The sequence below is a fragment of the Mus musculus genome, chromosome 11 (genome assembly GCF_000001635.26).
Source record: "Mus musculus strain C57BL/6J chromosome 11, GRCm38.p6 C57BL/6J".
In the NCBI taxonomy this organism is placed as follows: Eukaryota; Metazoa; Chordata; class Mammalia; order Rodentia; family Muridae; genus Mus; species Mus musculus.
In genome coordinates, this window is record NC_000077.6 from 71,088,985 (window position 1) to 71,101,494 (window position 12,510).

The 12,510-nt window shown below is 41.3% G+C and overlaps 1 protein-coding gene across 3 annotated transcripts in view; it reads right to left on the bottom strand.

The window, feature by feature from the left end:
- Positions 1–2,212: 2,212 nt before the first annotated feature.
- Positions 2,213–12,510, bottom strand: part of Nlrp1a (NLR family, pyrin domain containing 1A) — a 53,773-nt gene continuing 43,475 nt past the window's right edge. For 2 of the 3 annotated variants that reach the window (XM_017314354.2, XM_017314355.1), the window contains 5 exons: positions 10,498–10,760; positions 9,887–10,012; positions 8,145–8,286; positions 3,961–4,005; positions 2,348–3,544 (listed from right to left, as the gene is read on the bottom strand). In XM_017314354.2, the coding sequence (XP_017169843.1) occupies positions 3,252–3,544; positions 3,961–4,005; positions 8,145–8,286; positions 9,887–10,012; positions 10,498–10,760 (869 nt within the window). In that variant the 3' untranslated portion in view covers positions 2,348–3,251. Of the gene's footprint in view, positions 3,545–3,960; positions 4,006–8,144; positions 8,287–9,886; positions 10,013–10,497; positions 10,761–12,510 lie in introns of all 3 variants that reach the window. The other variant, NM_001004142.2, reaches the window with a different exon arrangement.

Here is a 12,510-nt window from a genome sequence, read left to right on the forward strand (position 1 = left end):
GTTTTTCTTTTTGGCCAAAGAATTGTTTTGGGCACAACCAATTTTTAATTACCAATTAATAACAATTATAAAAGCTTTATTTTTTGTAGAAACTTTTGTAGTAAACTAAAACCCTAAGTAATAAAAGGATATTGTCTCTGAATCTTTTGGGTGAGAGCAAGAATTTAAGGTAAACTTTAAGAAGCATTAGTTAATATACTTTTCACTTAGGAAACAATATACACTGAAAGGTTAAAACTCTTGGCTTCTTGTATAGAAGCAGAAACAATAAAAATTTTTCTTACATAATGTAAAGTTACATTAGCCATACCTAGAGGCAGAATTTTCTAGTGATTACAGTTCACTAGAAGCAAAACTCTTTGAATTTAAGCATTATTTTAAACATCTGAATAGATCTGCAACACTGTTAAAAAGAAATTCTCTTGAACACAGGGAAAAAACTTTCTCAGGCACTGTTTGCAAAACAAAAGAAAGGCCACAAGCCGCTCTGGGGCTGCCCAGAGCCATGTATTGACTCAAACGTAAAATACTTTTTAATCTGAGCATCTTGGCCCTCCTGTAATAAGGACCGATTCTAGAGAAACAATATAACTGTCTATGCCTCTAAATTTTGATACTCTTTCTTAAGATGACCTACAGTTAAAACGTTCTTCACAACTTTAGTGTTGTGAAAAAATTGCCCGTACTGCAGTTTCCTGCCAGGCAGCAACTATAACCAAACTGTTTGTCTAATCTATTCACAAAGACAAACATAACTAGATAACTCTGTCACAGTTTTGTATGAAGTGAGCTGTATGAGCGCTCTCATAAGATGATTACTCTTGTAATTATCTTAATTACAGAATACAGGTGAATTAAAGATCTTAAATTTGAAATCAAACTGCAAGCTGCAGTCAATGGAACAATAGCAGTTTTAACCATAATTTTTAAGTTTTTTGTGCAAGGTTAGGATAATACCTATAACCTTGGGAAAGCAAAATCCAAGTTTAAAACAATTTATTATCTTTAAAATCAATATTAGAAACATTACTATCATATTACGGAGTTTGGATGTCAATTAATACCTATGAATACCTATTAAGGCAAGCTTTAATGTTTTAATAAAGAGGCATTGCTTTAAATCTTATCTTAAATTTTACTATTTAGGATATGAACCACATTAATTATTACCTAAACTAGAAATATCTTTAGAGACCCAGCCTCTTGGCCTGCTTTATGCCATGTGTCGGAAGGACTCTAAACTTGAGTTATCAAATTTAACACTAACCATCTGTAGCAATGTAACAATTATTAATCTTAACCAACAACTTATGAGCTGAATGTGAAGACACTCAGAGCACATTACCAATAAAAAAGAACCAAATGAAGCAGTTACATTTAGACTAATCAGAGAATAATAATTTTTGTAGCTACAATCATAGAATAAAAAACACTTTACCATTGTCAAACACATTAATCATGAACCATTTATTAGCTTTTTTACTCTGAAACTAAGAGGCTGTGTACTCGCCCTTATTTTCTAAAACGAACAGTTTTTTCAGCAGGGGCCCTCCCGCCATGTATCTGATTCCTGGCTGAAACACGTGGCAGCTCTCGGCTTTGCAGATAAAGTTTTTTATACCATCTTTATTATCCAACATAAAACATAGAACATTCATTCATACAGACTGGACACGAACATACATGAATTGAACACGAGAACAGATTGGTGCACCAGACATTAGACAAGACACAAAAGGGAACAGAGTACTCTTGCTATAAGGCCCAGAGAGAAATTTCTCTCTGCTTTTTGGGACATTTTCCTCCCTTATGATGCATTTTTTATTAACTGGGGCAATCCGCCTATTCCTTTTAATAAACCCTTTCTTTTCTCAAGCCTCATGTAGCTTTAGAGAGCTACGGCCTACCGCCTATTACCCAGCTCCTCACTGCTGAACCTAAGTGAACCAGCGCTCGGGTTTAACGCTGTCTCAGCTTAGCCCATACCTTCTCCGGTATGAATTTCCTTTATCCTTTATTTTATGGAGCTCCGAACCAGCAGCGTCTCTTCCAAAAATCCTTTGCCATTTCTCAGCCCCATGTTGGGCGCCAATTGCTGTGTCCGGCCAGCAGACCACAACCTGGGTTCTAGCCTGGAAAGGCATTTTGGAAACCTGGAAGAGAAGAGGGGCTAGGTGGCGAGAGAAAGAGATGTAGCCAAGACAGTTACTCTGATCAAAGCTCAAATTTTATTGTTGCGACACTAGTTATGAAGGAAGGGGGAGGGGACCCGATTCCCGCCGAATAATCTCTGGTCCAGTAGAAAGGTGCACGTGTGTGGCTCCTCAGGTTCCAGCAGTGGGCGTGGCAGAACAAATGAGCAGGAAGCTCCACCCCTGAGCAAGCAGGTTTCAGGCTGGGGGAGGGGAGACTACAGATGGGTGAGCAATGGAGAAGAATCCCATTTTATTATTCATTCTTTTATAAAAATTAAAAACCTATTTTGTGCATGTGAATGTATATATGGGTGACCAAGAAGTGGGAAGGAGGCTGTTGGATCCAGTGAGGTTGGTGTTATTCACAGTTGTGAGCTGCCTGAAATGGGTGCTGGGAATAGGACTCTGACCATCTCAAGAGCAACTGCTAACCACTGAGCCTCTGTTCAGTCATCTGGTCTACCATCACATATCAGTTTCCTAAGCTGTGACACACACCTCCATATGGGATGATATAACAAAATGCGAGGTTTGCAAATTCATCACAAGAACAGAAGGCATGTGTATATGCAAGTGCCCAAGATTAAATTACAATGTGCACTGAATCTGGGGTGTTTCTGACAGTGAGTCCCATGCTGCACCATGTGACTTCTCTACACCTCTGTTTCTGAGCACACAACATGAGTTTAAAAAGCCCCCTTCCTTTCCTATTCATAAGACACTCACTTTCCAGTCCCATGATCCTCAGCCCTGCTTGCATTCATGGTGGGTCAGGCTGTCTCTAGACTGGCTGCTTTGATCATAAGAACATGGGGGACAACGTCTGAATAGACATGGCCCCACTGGATTTTTTCTGAGATGCTTATTCCACATTAACATATGGCTGGGGAAGGCCAAAAGGGATCATATGGATCACCAAGAAATGTCATGGAAGCACTGCCACAAGAAAGGAAACTCAGATGGCCATTGGTTACAGATGGAGCAACTCAGGACCAAGGAAAGGTCAGGCAGAGGCAGGACTCTAAGGAGAGTGCTCACTTTTCAGCCACCAGGATGTCAGGATTTCACAGAGACCCCACCCAACTTCTCAAGTATATCCATGACCAGGTGAGGATGGGTCTCCTTCAGAGCTTGGTAGAATTGGTCTTTGCAATCCCAGCTCCAGGACCGGCTGAGGCTGAAGAGCTTCCTCATCTTGTCTTGGTTTGTGGTCTCAGACCGCACTACTTCATAGGAATCTTCACTCAGCACCAGACCATGCAGCTTGTCCAAGAGAGGATCTACAGATGTCACTCGGGCCACCAGCTGCTCCCGATGCTGGTCCATGAAGTGCAGCAAGGAAGGAGCATCTAAGGATAAAGATGAGACAGGGAATGAGCAAAGGAATGCTCCTTTGGTGTCTCTGATTTGCTGCCCACTTCTTGATCTTTTCCTGTAACTGCTCTTTTCTTCTGAACTCCTGGCACCCTTCTTCCTCTGGAAGGCCATTGGGAAAATATCTTTACCTTTTTTTGGGGGGGGCAGTCATTAGTTTGAAATTTTATATGATTAGGGAGAAGAGTTCATGGTTGGGCATTAAGTTTGGGAATGGGTGAAATTATTGTCACCACAGGAAGCAGCAAGGGGCATGAGAAGAACTCTGCTCTGGGTGTGAACCTCTACAACATTCTGTGTCTCCCTCCTTTCTTTCTGTCCTTTTTTCAAGGATAGATGAAGTACCAGCCAAATATGATTGACTTCACTAGTGTCTTATAGTTTTACTAACCTTTGGGGGCTGTAGCAATCTTGGGCAGTGCAGGTCTGAGATCCCCTGGAAAAAAGGAGAGATGAAACTCTGGAATGATGCCCACACTAACACTCAGTGCATTCTGTGGAACTCCTACCCATGCCTGGGATTTTAAGAATGAACTACAGACATTCTGATATAATGTGGAAGGTTAACAGTTCCTCAGTTATTCAGGGCATCTTAGTCCTAGCCTATCATCATAGAGAGTAGACCTGGGAATGAACAATAGACACTTTTCCCACATGATCTCAGACTCAATTTTATCCTTGACTGAATTCCTTGGGAACAACCAATCAAGTCCCTTGCTAGATGGCTTTGACATTCATTCCTGGTTAAATAAACAACAGAACAAAGTAAAACAAAAATCCTACTTTTTTGTCCCTGTTTGATTTTGTACACTTACATATGAGAAACTTGTGTTCTGGATTTGATGGCAGAATTAAGGTGAAGGAAGACAGAGCACATGGTAATAGTGAAAGAATTTCATCTACAAGTGAAGGAGATTAATAAGCTGCAGCTCATGAATAAGCCTCAAGGACCCTACATTTACTGTGTTCTGACAATTTTGTGAAGTCATCCCAAAGACTCAGTCTGCTGTAATCGGAATACCTGTTTGATTAGGGGAGCTTGGTTTTGGGAGTTGTATTAAGACTCTATTGTTACAGCACTCAAGACATTTTAGTATATTCACTTTTCTATGTCATCTTGAAGATATAGATGTGTTAAAATAACAAATAAATAAAAATAAACAAATACGTAAAATTAGTCAATCAAAATGCTGGATAGAAAGCCTAACTATAGGAATGAAAGACCTTTACAACAAAAACTTTAAGATATGTTTATGAATAAATCATGGAAGGCTTTACAAGCTGGAAAGACACCTTCAACAAGCTCATTGTTTGGAAGAATCAATATTGTGAAAACAGCCATCCTACCAAAAGCACTCTAAAGAGTCAATGCAATCCTAGTTAAGATTCTAGGGACATTCTTTTTTTTTTCTTTTTGATTTTTTTATTAGATATTTTCTTTGTTTACATTTCAAATGCTATCCTGAAAGTTCCCTATGCCCTCCCCCCGCCCTGCTCCCCTACCTACCCACCCACTCCCACTTCTTGGCCCTGGCATTCCCCTGTACTCGGGGATATAAAGTTTGCAATATCAAGTGGCCTCTCTTCCCAGTGATGGCCGACTAGGCCATCTTCTGCTACATATGCAGTCTAGGGACATTCTTAACAGATAGTAAAAAAAAAATTCTGAAACACACATGGAACCACAAGAGCTATAGATAGCCAAGGTAATCTTGAACAACATCAATCAATATAATGGGAAACATCAGCTTATTTGAGTTCAAACTAAGCTAAAGCCATAGTAATTCAAAGAGCACAGCGTGGGTACAACCAGAAATGCAGGCCAATGGATTAGAATAGAGGGTCAGGCAATATCCACACAACCATAGCTACCTGGCCTTTGATGAAGAAGCCAATAATAAATTCTGGGAAAAGACAGCCTGCTCAACAAACGGTACTGGTCAACCTAGATGGCAGCACATGGAATAATTCAACTAGATGCCTGTATCTCACCATCAACACTTCAGCATGAAATGATCAAAGATCTAAATGTAAGATCCAGTCCCAAAACTGGTAGAGGAAAATGTAGGGAGTGTCTTTGCAGATGGCAGCATAAATTAGGATTGTCTGAGTGAGACTCTGGTAGTACAGGAAGCAAAACCAATAGTAGATAAATTGAATCTCACGACACTGTATAGTAAAGGAAACTTAAGTGAGCAAAGACTCATGCAAGAAGGATAAACTGTTTCCAAGTTAATATCTAGTAGTAGATTTGTAAGTAATCAGAATTCTCACAGAAACCAAAGACCTGAATTCCAAGGAAATAACCCAGTTATAAGATGACCCAGAGGAGTAACTAGAGAATTCTCAAAGGAGAAAATACATGAGGCTAGGAAAAATTTTGCTATTAGGAAAATTCAAGTTAAAATTACTAATTATTCCATCTCATGTCTTGAGAATATTCAATATTAAGGAATGGGAGGGTATAGAAGTATTGAGTTTCAAAACAAAAACTCACTTCTAGCATGGAATACCACTGTAGGAGTTATTGAAAACAGAGAATCCAGAGTTCCTCTCGACAATACAGGTTTGTGTAATTCTTGTTTGTTCATCATCAGAACCAGTAGATAAGATTTTATCTTGGATAAGGGAGTATAGAGAATCTAAAATCTTGGAAACATGATCTTGAGAACTCAAGCTCGAATTGAGTTGGAAGCTTCCTTTCTGTTGCTCATAGTTTTGTGCAGGTTGTTAAGGAAGAAAAGGCATCTCCCACAGGCTAACCCAGCTGTGCTCTCTATGATTCTATAACCAACCTGTCAGGACAGAGGGTCCCACTGCTTCAATATTGGCACAACTAGGATGGGAGCAACAAGTAGCTTCCTGAGTACACTTCAGGTCCACTCCACAAGATAGACTCCACCTAAGTACTATACTGCTGGTAAAACATAGAAAACCCTGGTCTGAGGATGTCTTAGGACCTTGAGAGAGGCTTCTACTGTGGCTTAGCTAAATGGCCACAGTATCAATGTCCTTCTGAATATCTGTGCTTATACCACAGACAGAAGCTACTTTCAGCAGTCATCAGAAAAGCTTCCCTTTTCAGTGGATGGAGGTGACTGAAGATACTTATGGCTGTACAGAATGCTGACAATAAAAGGATGGGTGGGTACTCACCCTGTAATTAAGATATTTATAATACCCCTTAGCGTTCAACTAACATTGTCAAAGAGGACTTAGAATGATTATAGCAACATATTATATAGAGAAGGCTCGTGAAGTGCTGTCTTGTAAGCATGGCATGGTCATGGCCATCATAATCTGGTAGCAACTGCAACTCCTATCTTTGTATCCTACCTAACTGGGCCAGCCAGTCAGTCAGTCAGCTATTCAAGGGAAAGCAGTTCACAGGGACAGTGATACTTACAACTAAATTATTGGCAAATAAATTATGGGAGACAGGGAGGTAGACATCCCATCTGTATACTTGCTGGGGAGCTCACTTGTGTTCTATGGGATAGTTCAAAAACCGTGGTCACACAGATGGTCCAGTTAAGTTTTGTGAGGTGAAGAAAAACCTTTTGAATGTGGCAAAGAGATTTATAGAAAAGAAGCAGAACTGGCAGGAGTAGGAGGGAGAGAAGAAACGTTTTTTCCCTTTTCTTTTTTCTTTTTTTCTTTTTAGGGTGCAGTGACTAGAATGTATGTGTGCATGTATATGATTGTTACAATAACATATAATTGTAGTATATATTATTGATATATTGTTAAAATAACATTTATTAATATAAATTATGTATGGATCAGGTATCTCACATTGACAAAAGCCCTTCTCTTTAAGTGAAGCTGTTATGTGATCTGGCGCCAGATGTTTGTGTACCTCAGTCTGTCACTTCCAGGACAGTGGGAGCAGGAAGAGAATGCAGGATTGAGAAAACATGGTTTAGGGCTTGTGGTCTTTTGCATATGATGTGTTCCCTGAAAAATGAACATGTGTTGAAGGATTGGTTCTGCAGTAGTATTCAAAGGTGACTGTCCTGAGGGCTGTGAGTCTATGAATGAAGCCATACACCAGTGCTCTCATCATGGAGTGAGTACTGAGAATAGAAAGGGAATCACATCAGAGTGTACAGTTGGAGGAGGGCAGTCACTGGGCATGTCAGGGAGAGACCGCAGTGCATGGACTTTCTCTACTTCTCCTCTTCTCAGCTCCACCTCCTATTTAAGCTTCCCCCCTCTCCCTTCCTCTCTCTCTTCTTTGCTGATAGCGCACCATCAGCCTTCTCTCTCACATGGAAGCTTCCACTTCCATGATATCCTGTTTCTCATCAGGCTTAAAGAGATGGAGGCAGCTGACCATGGATGGAAACTTGGTTCTAAGACCTTGAATCAAAGGAGACCTTTACTCTTTGCCTTTTTTCTCATATATTTGCCAGCATTGTGAAGAACTGAATAACAGTGTCATAGTTCAAAGTGGGTTCTTACCACATGATTGATCTGATTATTTTGTGGCACCAAGAAATAATGACAATACACCTCTCATTAATCATCACCTTTCTTCAACTCTTAGTGTCTCCGGTCTTAAACTAATTTTACCTGGTTTCAGCAAGGCCTCCCATTTGAGATTCATGTGCCTCTTGTCTTTGATTTGCAGCTTAATCTCTGAATCCATGTGCCCAATGTCGATCTCAGAGAAGAGCTGGGATTCCCCAGGGCTTCGGTAGCACAGCTCTAGTTCCTGGAGACACACACACACACACACACACACACACACACACACACACACACATATGAGAGAGAGAGAGAGAGAGAGAGAGAGAGAGAGACAGAGAGAGACAGAGAGAGACAGAGAGAGACACAGAGAGAGAGACACAGAGAGAGAGACAGAGAGAGACAGAGAGACAGAGAGAGACAGAGAGAGAGAGACAGAGAGAGAGATGCTATGTGAGACGCCTTCACTCATGTGAATGAGGTCTTTCCACAACCTCATAATCTCTTGATCTTGCACATCACATTAGACACTGACTGTCTTTTGGACTGAGGTGATCCATAGCTTATGAACATGCATCATTACTCAGAAGGCTGACGACCCGGCTTGGACACAGCATGCTGGTTCTTTTCTTATTATTCTGAGAAAACCTGACAGGATGCACCTTAAGGAAAGGTTTATATTGTTGTTTAATTTCATGGTGGTGAATGCACTGAAGCTGGGGGGCTCCATTCTTAGTGGAAAACTTGTGGCATGGCTTGTTACATCCCAGAGGTTCAGGAAGGAGCAGTCTGAGGTGGGAGCAGTGCATGGCTATAAGCCTCAAGGCTTGCCACATATAGCTTGTCATATACATGTACATCTACATAAACATATAGCCAGGCCTCACAGATTTGATTCCACATATTCACATACTAGCACTGTGTGGAGACCAACATTTACTGTTAACCATTTACACCTGTAGGAGACATTTCAGATTCAAGCCATAATAGGCACAGATGAGTGAGAGCTCATCCTGAAAGTCCTGTTCACAAATCCTCAGCCTGGGCTTCTTCTCTCCATGTTTAGCCCCAAACTTCTATGTGCAATATTGAATCAATTTCCTCAATTCCCCAGGCCTCTGCATTCTTTTTGGGTTCCTTAAGTTAATTTCAACCTAACTTTCATGTATTCTTGCTCATCCACAATCTTCTTAATTGCTTTCCCAAACTCAGTTTTCTTTCTTTTTGTTTTTTTGTTTTTTATTAGGTATTTATTTCATTTATATTTCCAAGGCTATCCCAAAAGCCTCCCACATGCTCCCCCATCCACTCCCCCACCCACCCGGTTCCACTTCTTGGCCCTGGCGTTCCCCTGTACTGAGGCATATAAAGTTTGCATGACCAATGGGCCTCTCTTTCCACTGATGGCCGACTAGGTCATCTTCTGATACATATGCAGCTAGAGACACGAGCTCATGGGGGGGTGTACTGGTTAGTTCATATTGTTGTTCCACCCATAGGGTTGCAGATCCCTTTAGCTCCTTGGGTACTTTCTCTAGCTCCTCCATTGGGGGCCCTGTGATCCATCCAATAGCTGACTGTGAGCATCCATTTCTGTTTGCTAGGCCCCGCATAGTCTCACAAGAGACAGCTATATCTGGGTCCTTTCAGCAAAATCTTGCTAAGTGTATGCAATGGTGTCAGCGTTTGGAAGCTGATTATAGGATGGATCCCCGGATATGATAGTCTCTAGATGGTCCTTCCTTTCATCTCAGCTCCAAACTTTGTCTCTGTAACTCTTCTACAAAGCCTTGTAACCAGCCCCACAGGTTTTCCAAGTCTGGCATCAGAAACACCTGGATGCTCACCTTTGGGATAATTTCCACCAATTTGGAGGAAGACACGATATAGCGGGAACCAAGATAAAGAGCGTCTACTGGGGGTGGCTTGTTTATGCGCACAAACTGAAACTTCATTTCTTCATCATCAATGGCCTAGGGAACATTACAGGCAGTGATTTATCTAGATTTCTGGGGTACAACATCTGATCAGAATAAAGTAGGCGGTTGATCAGTCCATTTTGTGGGGTAGGGTGATGACACCTCTTGAGCTCCCTTCTCCCTTGTGTTCTGACATATGAATATTTGAATTATGCCCTGTTCCTGTTCATTTTGGGAACAAGGTAACTGCCACAGAAGGGTGTTGCTACAGGTTGAGCATAGAAAAATTTCATCCTTCTGGTGGGTGATAAGATGATATATAGGCTGATTGGGGATTAGTAAATTGGCATCAAAAAGAGTTGAGTGAGACTCGGGTGTGCAGGGGGCAAGAAGAAGGCAGAATTGTATAGGCACACCAGGTTCCCTATATAGAAATGTATCTCAACTCTCAGTTCAGAATCTCTCCAAGGGGCTCACTAGCTATAACTCAAATTTTATGTTTGCCAACATGGCCCCACATTTGTGGTCCTCAGTGTTACCTTTCGAATACTGCAGTCATTGGGGACCAGGTAAAGGTGAAAGGTGACGTCTTCAAGATAGAGGTGATAGTAGATCAGTGTGGTGGAAGTGATGGGGATGAAGTGTCCGACAGCCGGAATCATTCTCAGTAGAATCCCCATTGGGGAGAAGCTTGGGTTTTCCAGTACTGCGTAATGCTGTTCCACCCTTGCTGGTGTTTCTAGGACCATCCCATGTTCTTGAAAGTGGGCAACATGGAACAAGGAGCTGTCCACGATTCCCTCTGTGAAAGAAGAGATTCAAGGGATGTAGATTTAGTATTCCCATCAATTCATGCTGGGCTGGGAAACTAGTACGCAAGGATTTAGAATGATTGTGGTAGTTTGTGTGAGAATGGTCTGCTCTATTTGTTGGAACTGCTTGGGAAGGATTAGGAGGTATTGCCGTGTTGAAGTAGCTGTGTCAGTGGTGGGCTTTGAGGTTTGAAAAGCTCATACCACTATCAGTTTTCTTCCTCTACTATTAGAATGTAAACTCTCAGCTACTGCTGTAAGCTTCAGTGCCATGCCTGCCTGCTTGCTGCCATGCTCCTTCTCATGAAGGTCCTTGAATCTTTCCTGAAACTGTATGCCCCAATAAAATTTTTTTCTTTTGTAACCTGCCTTGATTATGATTTCTATTTATTTTTTATCTTTATGAGAAAACCTGGTTACAATTTAAGATTTACTAATTAACTTCCAGTGACAACAAGGCAGAATTATCAACTGTTTTCTCACTACTAATTCATGGTGCCAGGGAGGGTAAATGTGTCTTGCTTCCAGGGGTGACTCATGCAGACTTCCTCTCATTGGGAGACAGCTTTGACTTTGTCCCTGGATAGTTACTGCATGAATATTCACAGTGGAGTGGAGGTTCATGATGGTCTCCTTCATGAATGCTATGAAGAAACTTGACAACCAATAGGTTCACCAAGGTGCTGTCATCACCAACCTCACTGATCCAGGATTTTGCAGTGTCCACTAAAATCTTTGTTGCAGGACTGAGTTTTGCTGTTATGATTGAGACCCAGGGTACCTTTGTCCACTGAAGACAAAGTTATCTAAATCCATGGAATGGTTAATCTTAAATGTGAACTTAATGAAATCTAGTATCACCTCAGGTCTAGGCCTGGGGGCATAATAGAAGGGAAATATCTTGATTATGGTAATTGATATTGGAAGATCTGCCCCCGGTGGGTAACATCATTCCATGGACTAGGATCCAGGACTGTGTTAAATGGAGAAGGTCACACTAGCACTGCATTCACTGTTATCTGCACCCTGCCTGTTGATGCAAGTTTACCAGGTGCCACACTTCCATGTTCTCAGACTTCCATGTCATGTTGAACTGACTTTACCTTTGAACTTTGAGGCAAAATAAATCTATTTTCTCCTGAGTTTATTTGTTCAGCTTTTTTTTTGAGTCACAAGTAAAGAAACCTAGATAAAGAGTTGATACCAGGAGTTGGGTTGTTGCTATTAAAAAAAAAAAAAAGCCGGTCAAGTGGTCCTTAGGCCTTTGGAACTGTTTTCTGGATAGTATATTGAAGAATTTGATACTTAGGACTGGAAATGCTCTATCCTGAGAGCAGAGCTTATGATGACATTCTGGTAAATGCAGGAAAGACAAGAATGCTGAGAAGGCAGGGGAGGCCTGCTCATGAGGTTCCTGAGAGTAGAATGGTTTTCTTTGGGAAATTTAAATAGAAAGAATCTATTCATGCTAGATTGGTCAAGAATATAGATTTATTATAAATAAGGCTGCTATGAACATAGTGGAGCATGTGTCCTTACCGGTTGGGACATCTTCTGGATATATGCCCAGGAGAGGTATTGCGGGATCCTCCAGTAGTACTATGTCCAATTTTCTGAGGAACCACCAGACTGATTTCCAGAGTGGTTGTACAAGCTTGCAATCCCACCAACAATGGAGGAGTATTCCTCTTTCTCCACATCCTCGCCAGCATCTGCTGTCACCTGAATTTTTGATCTTAG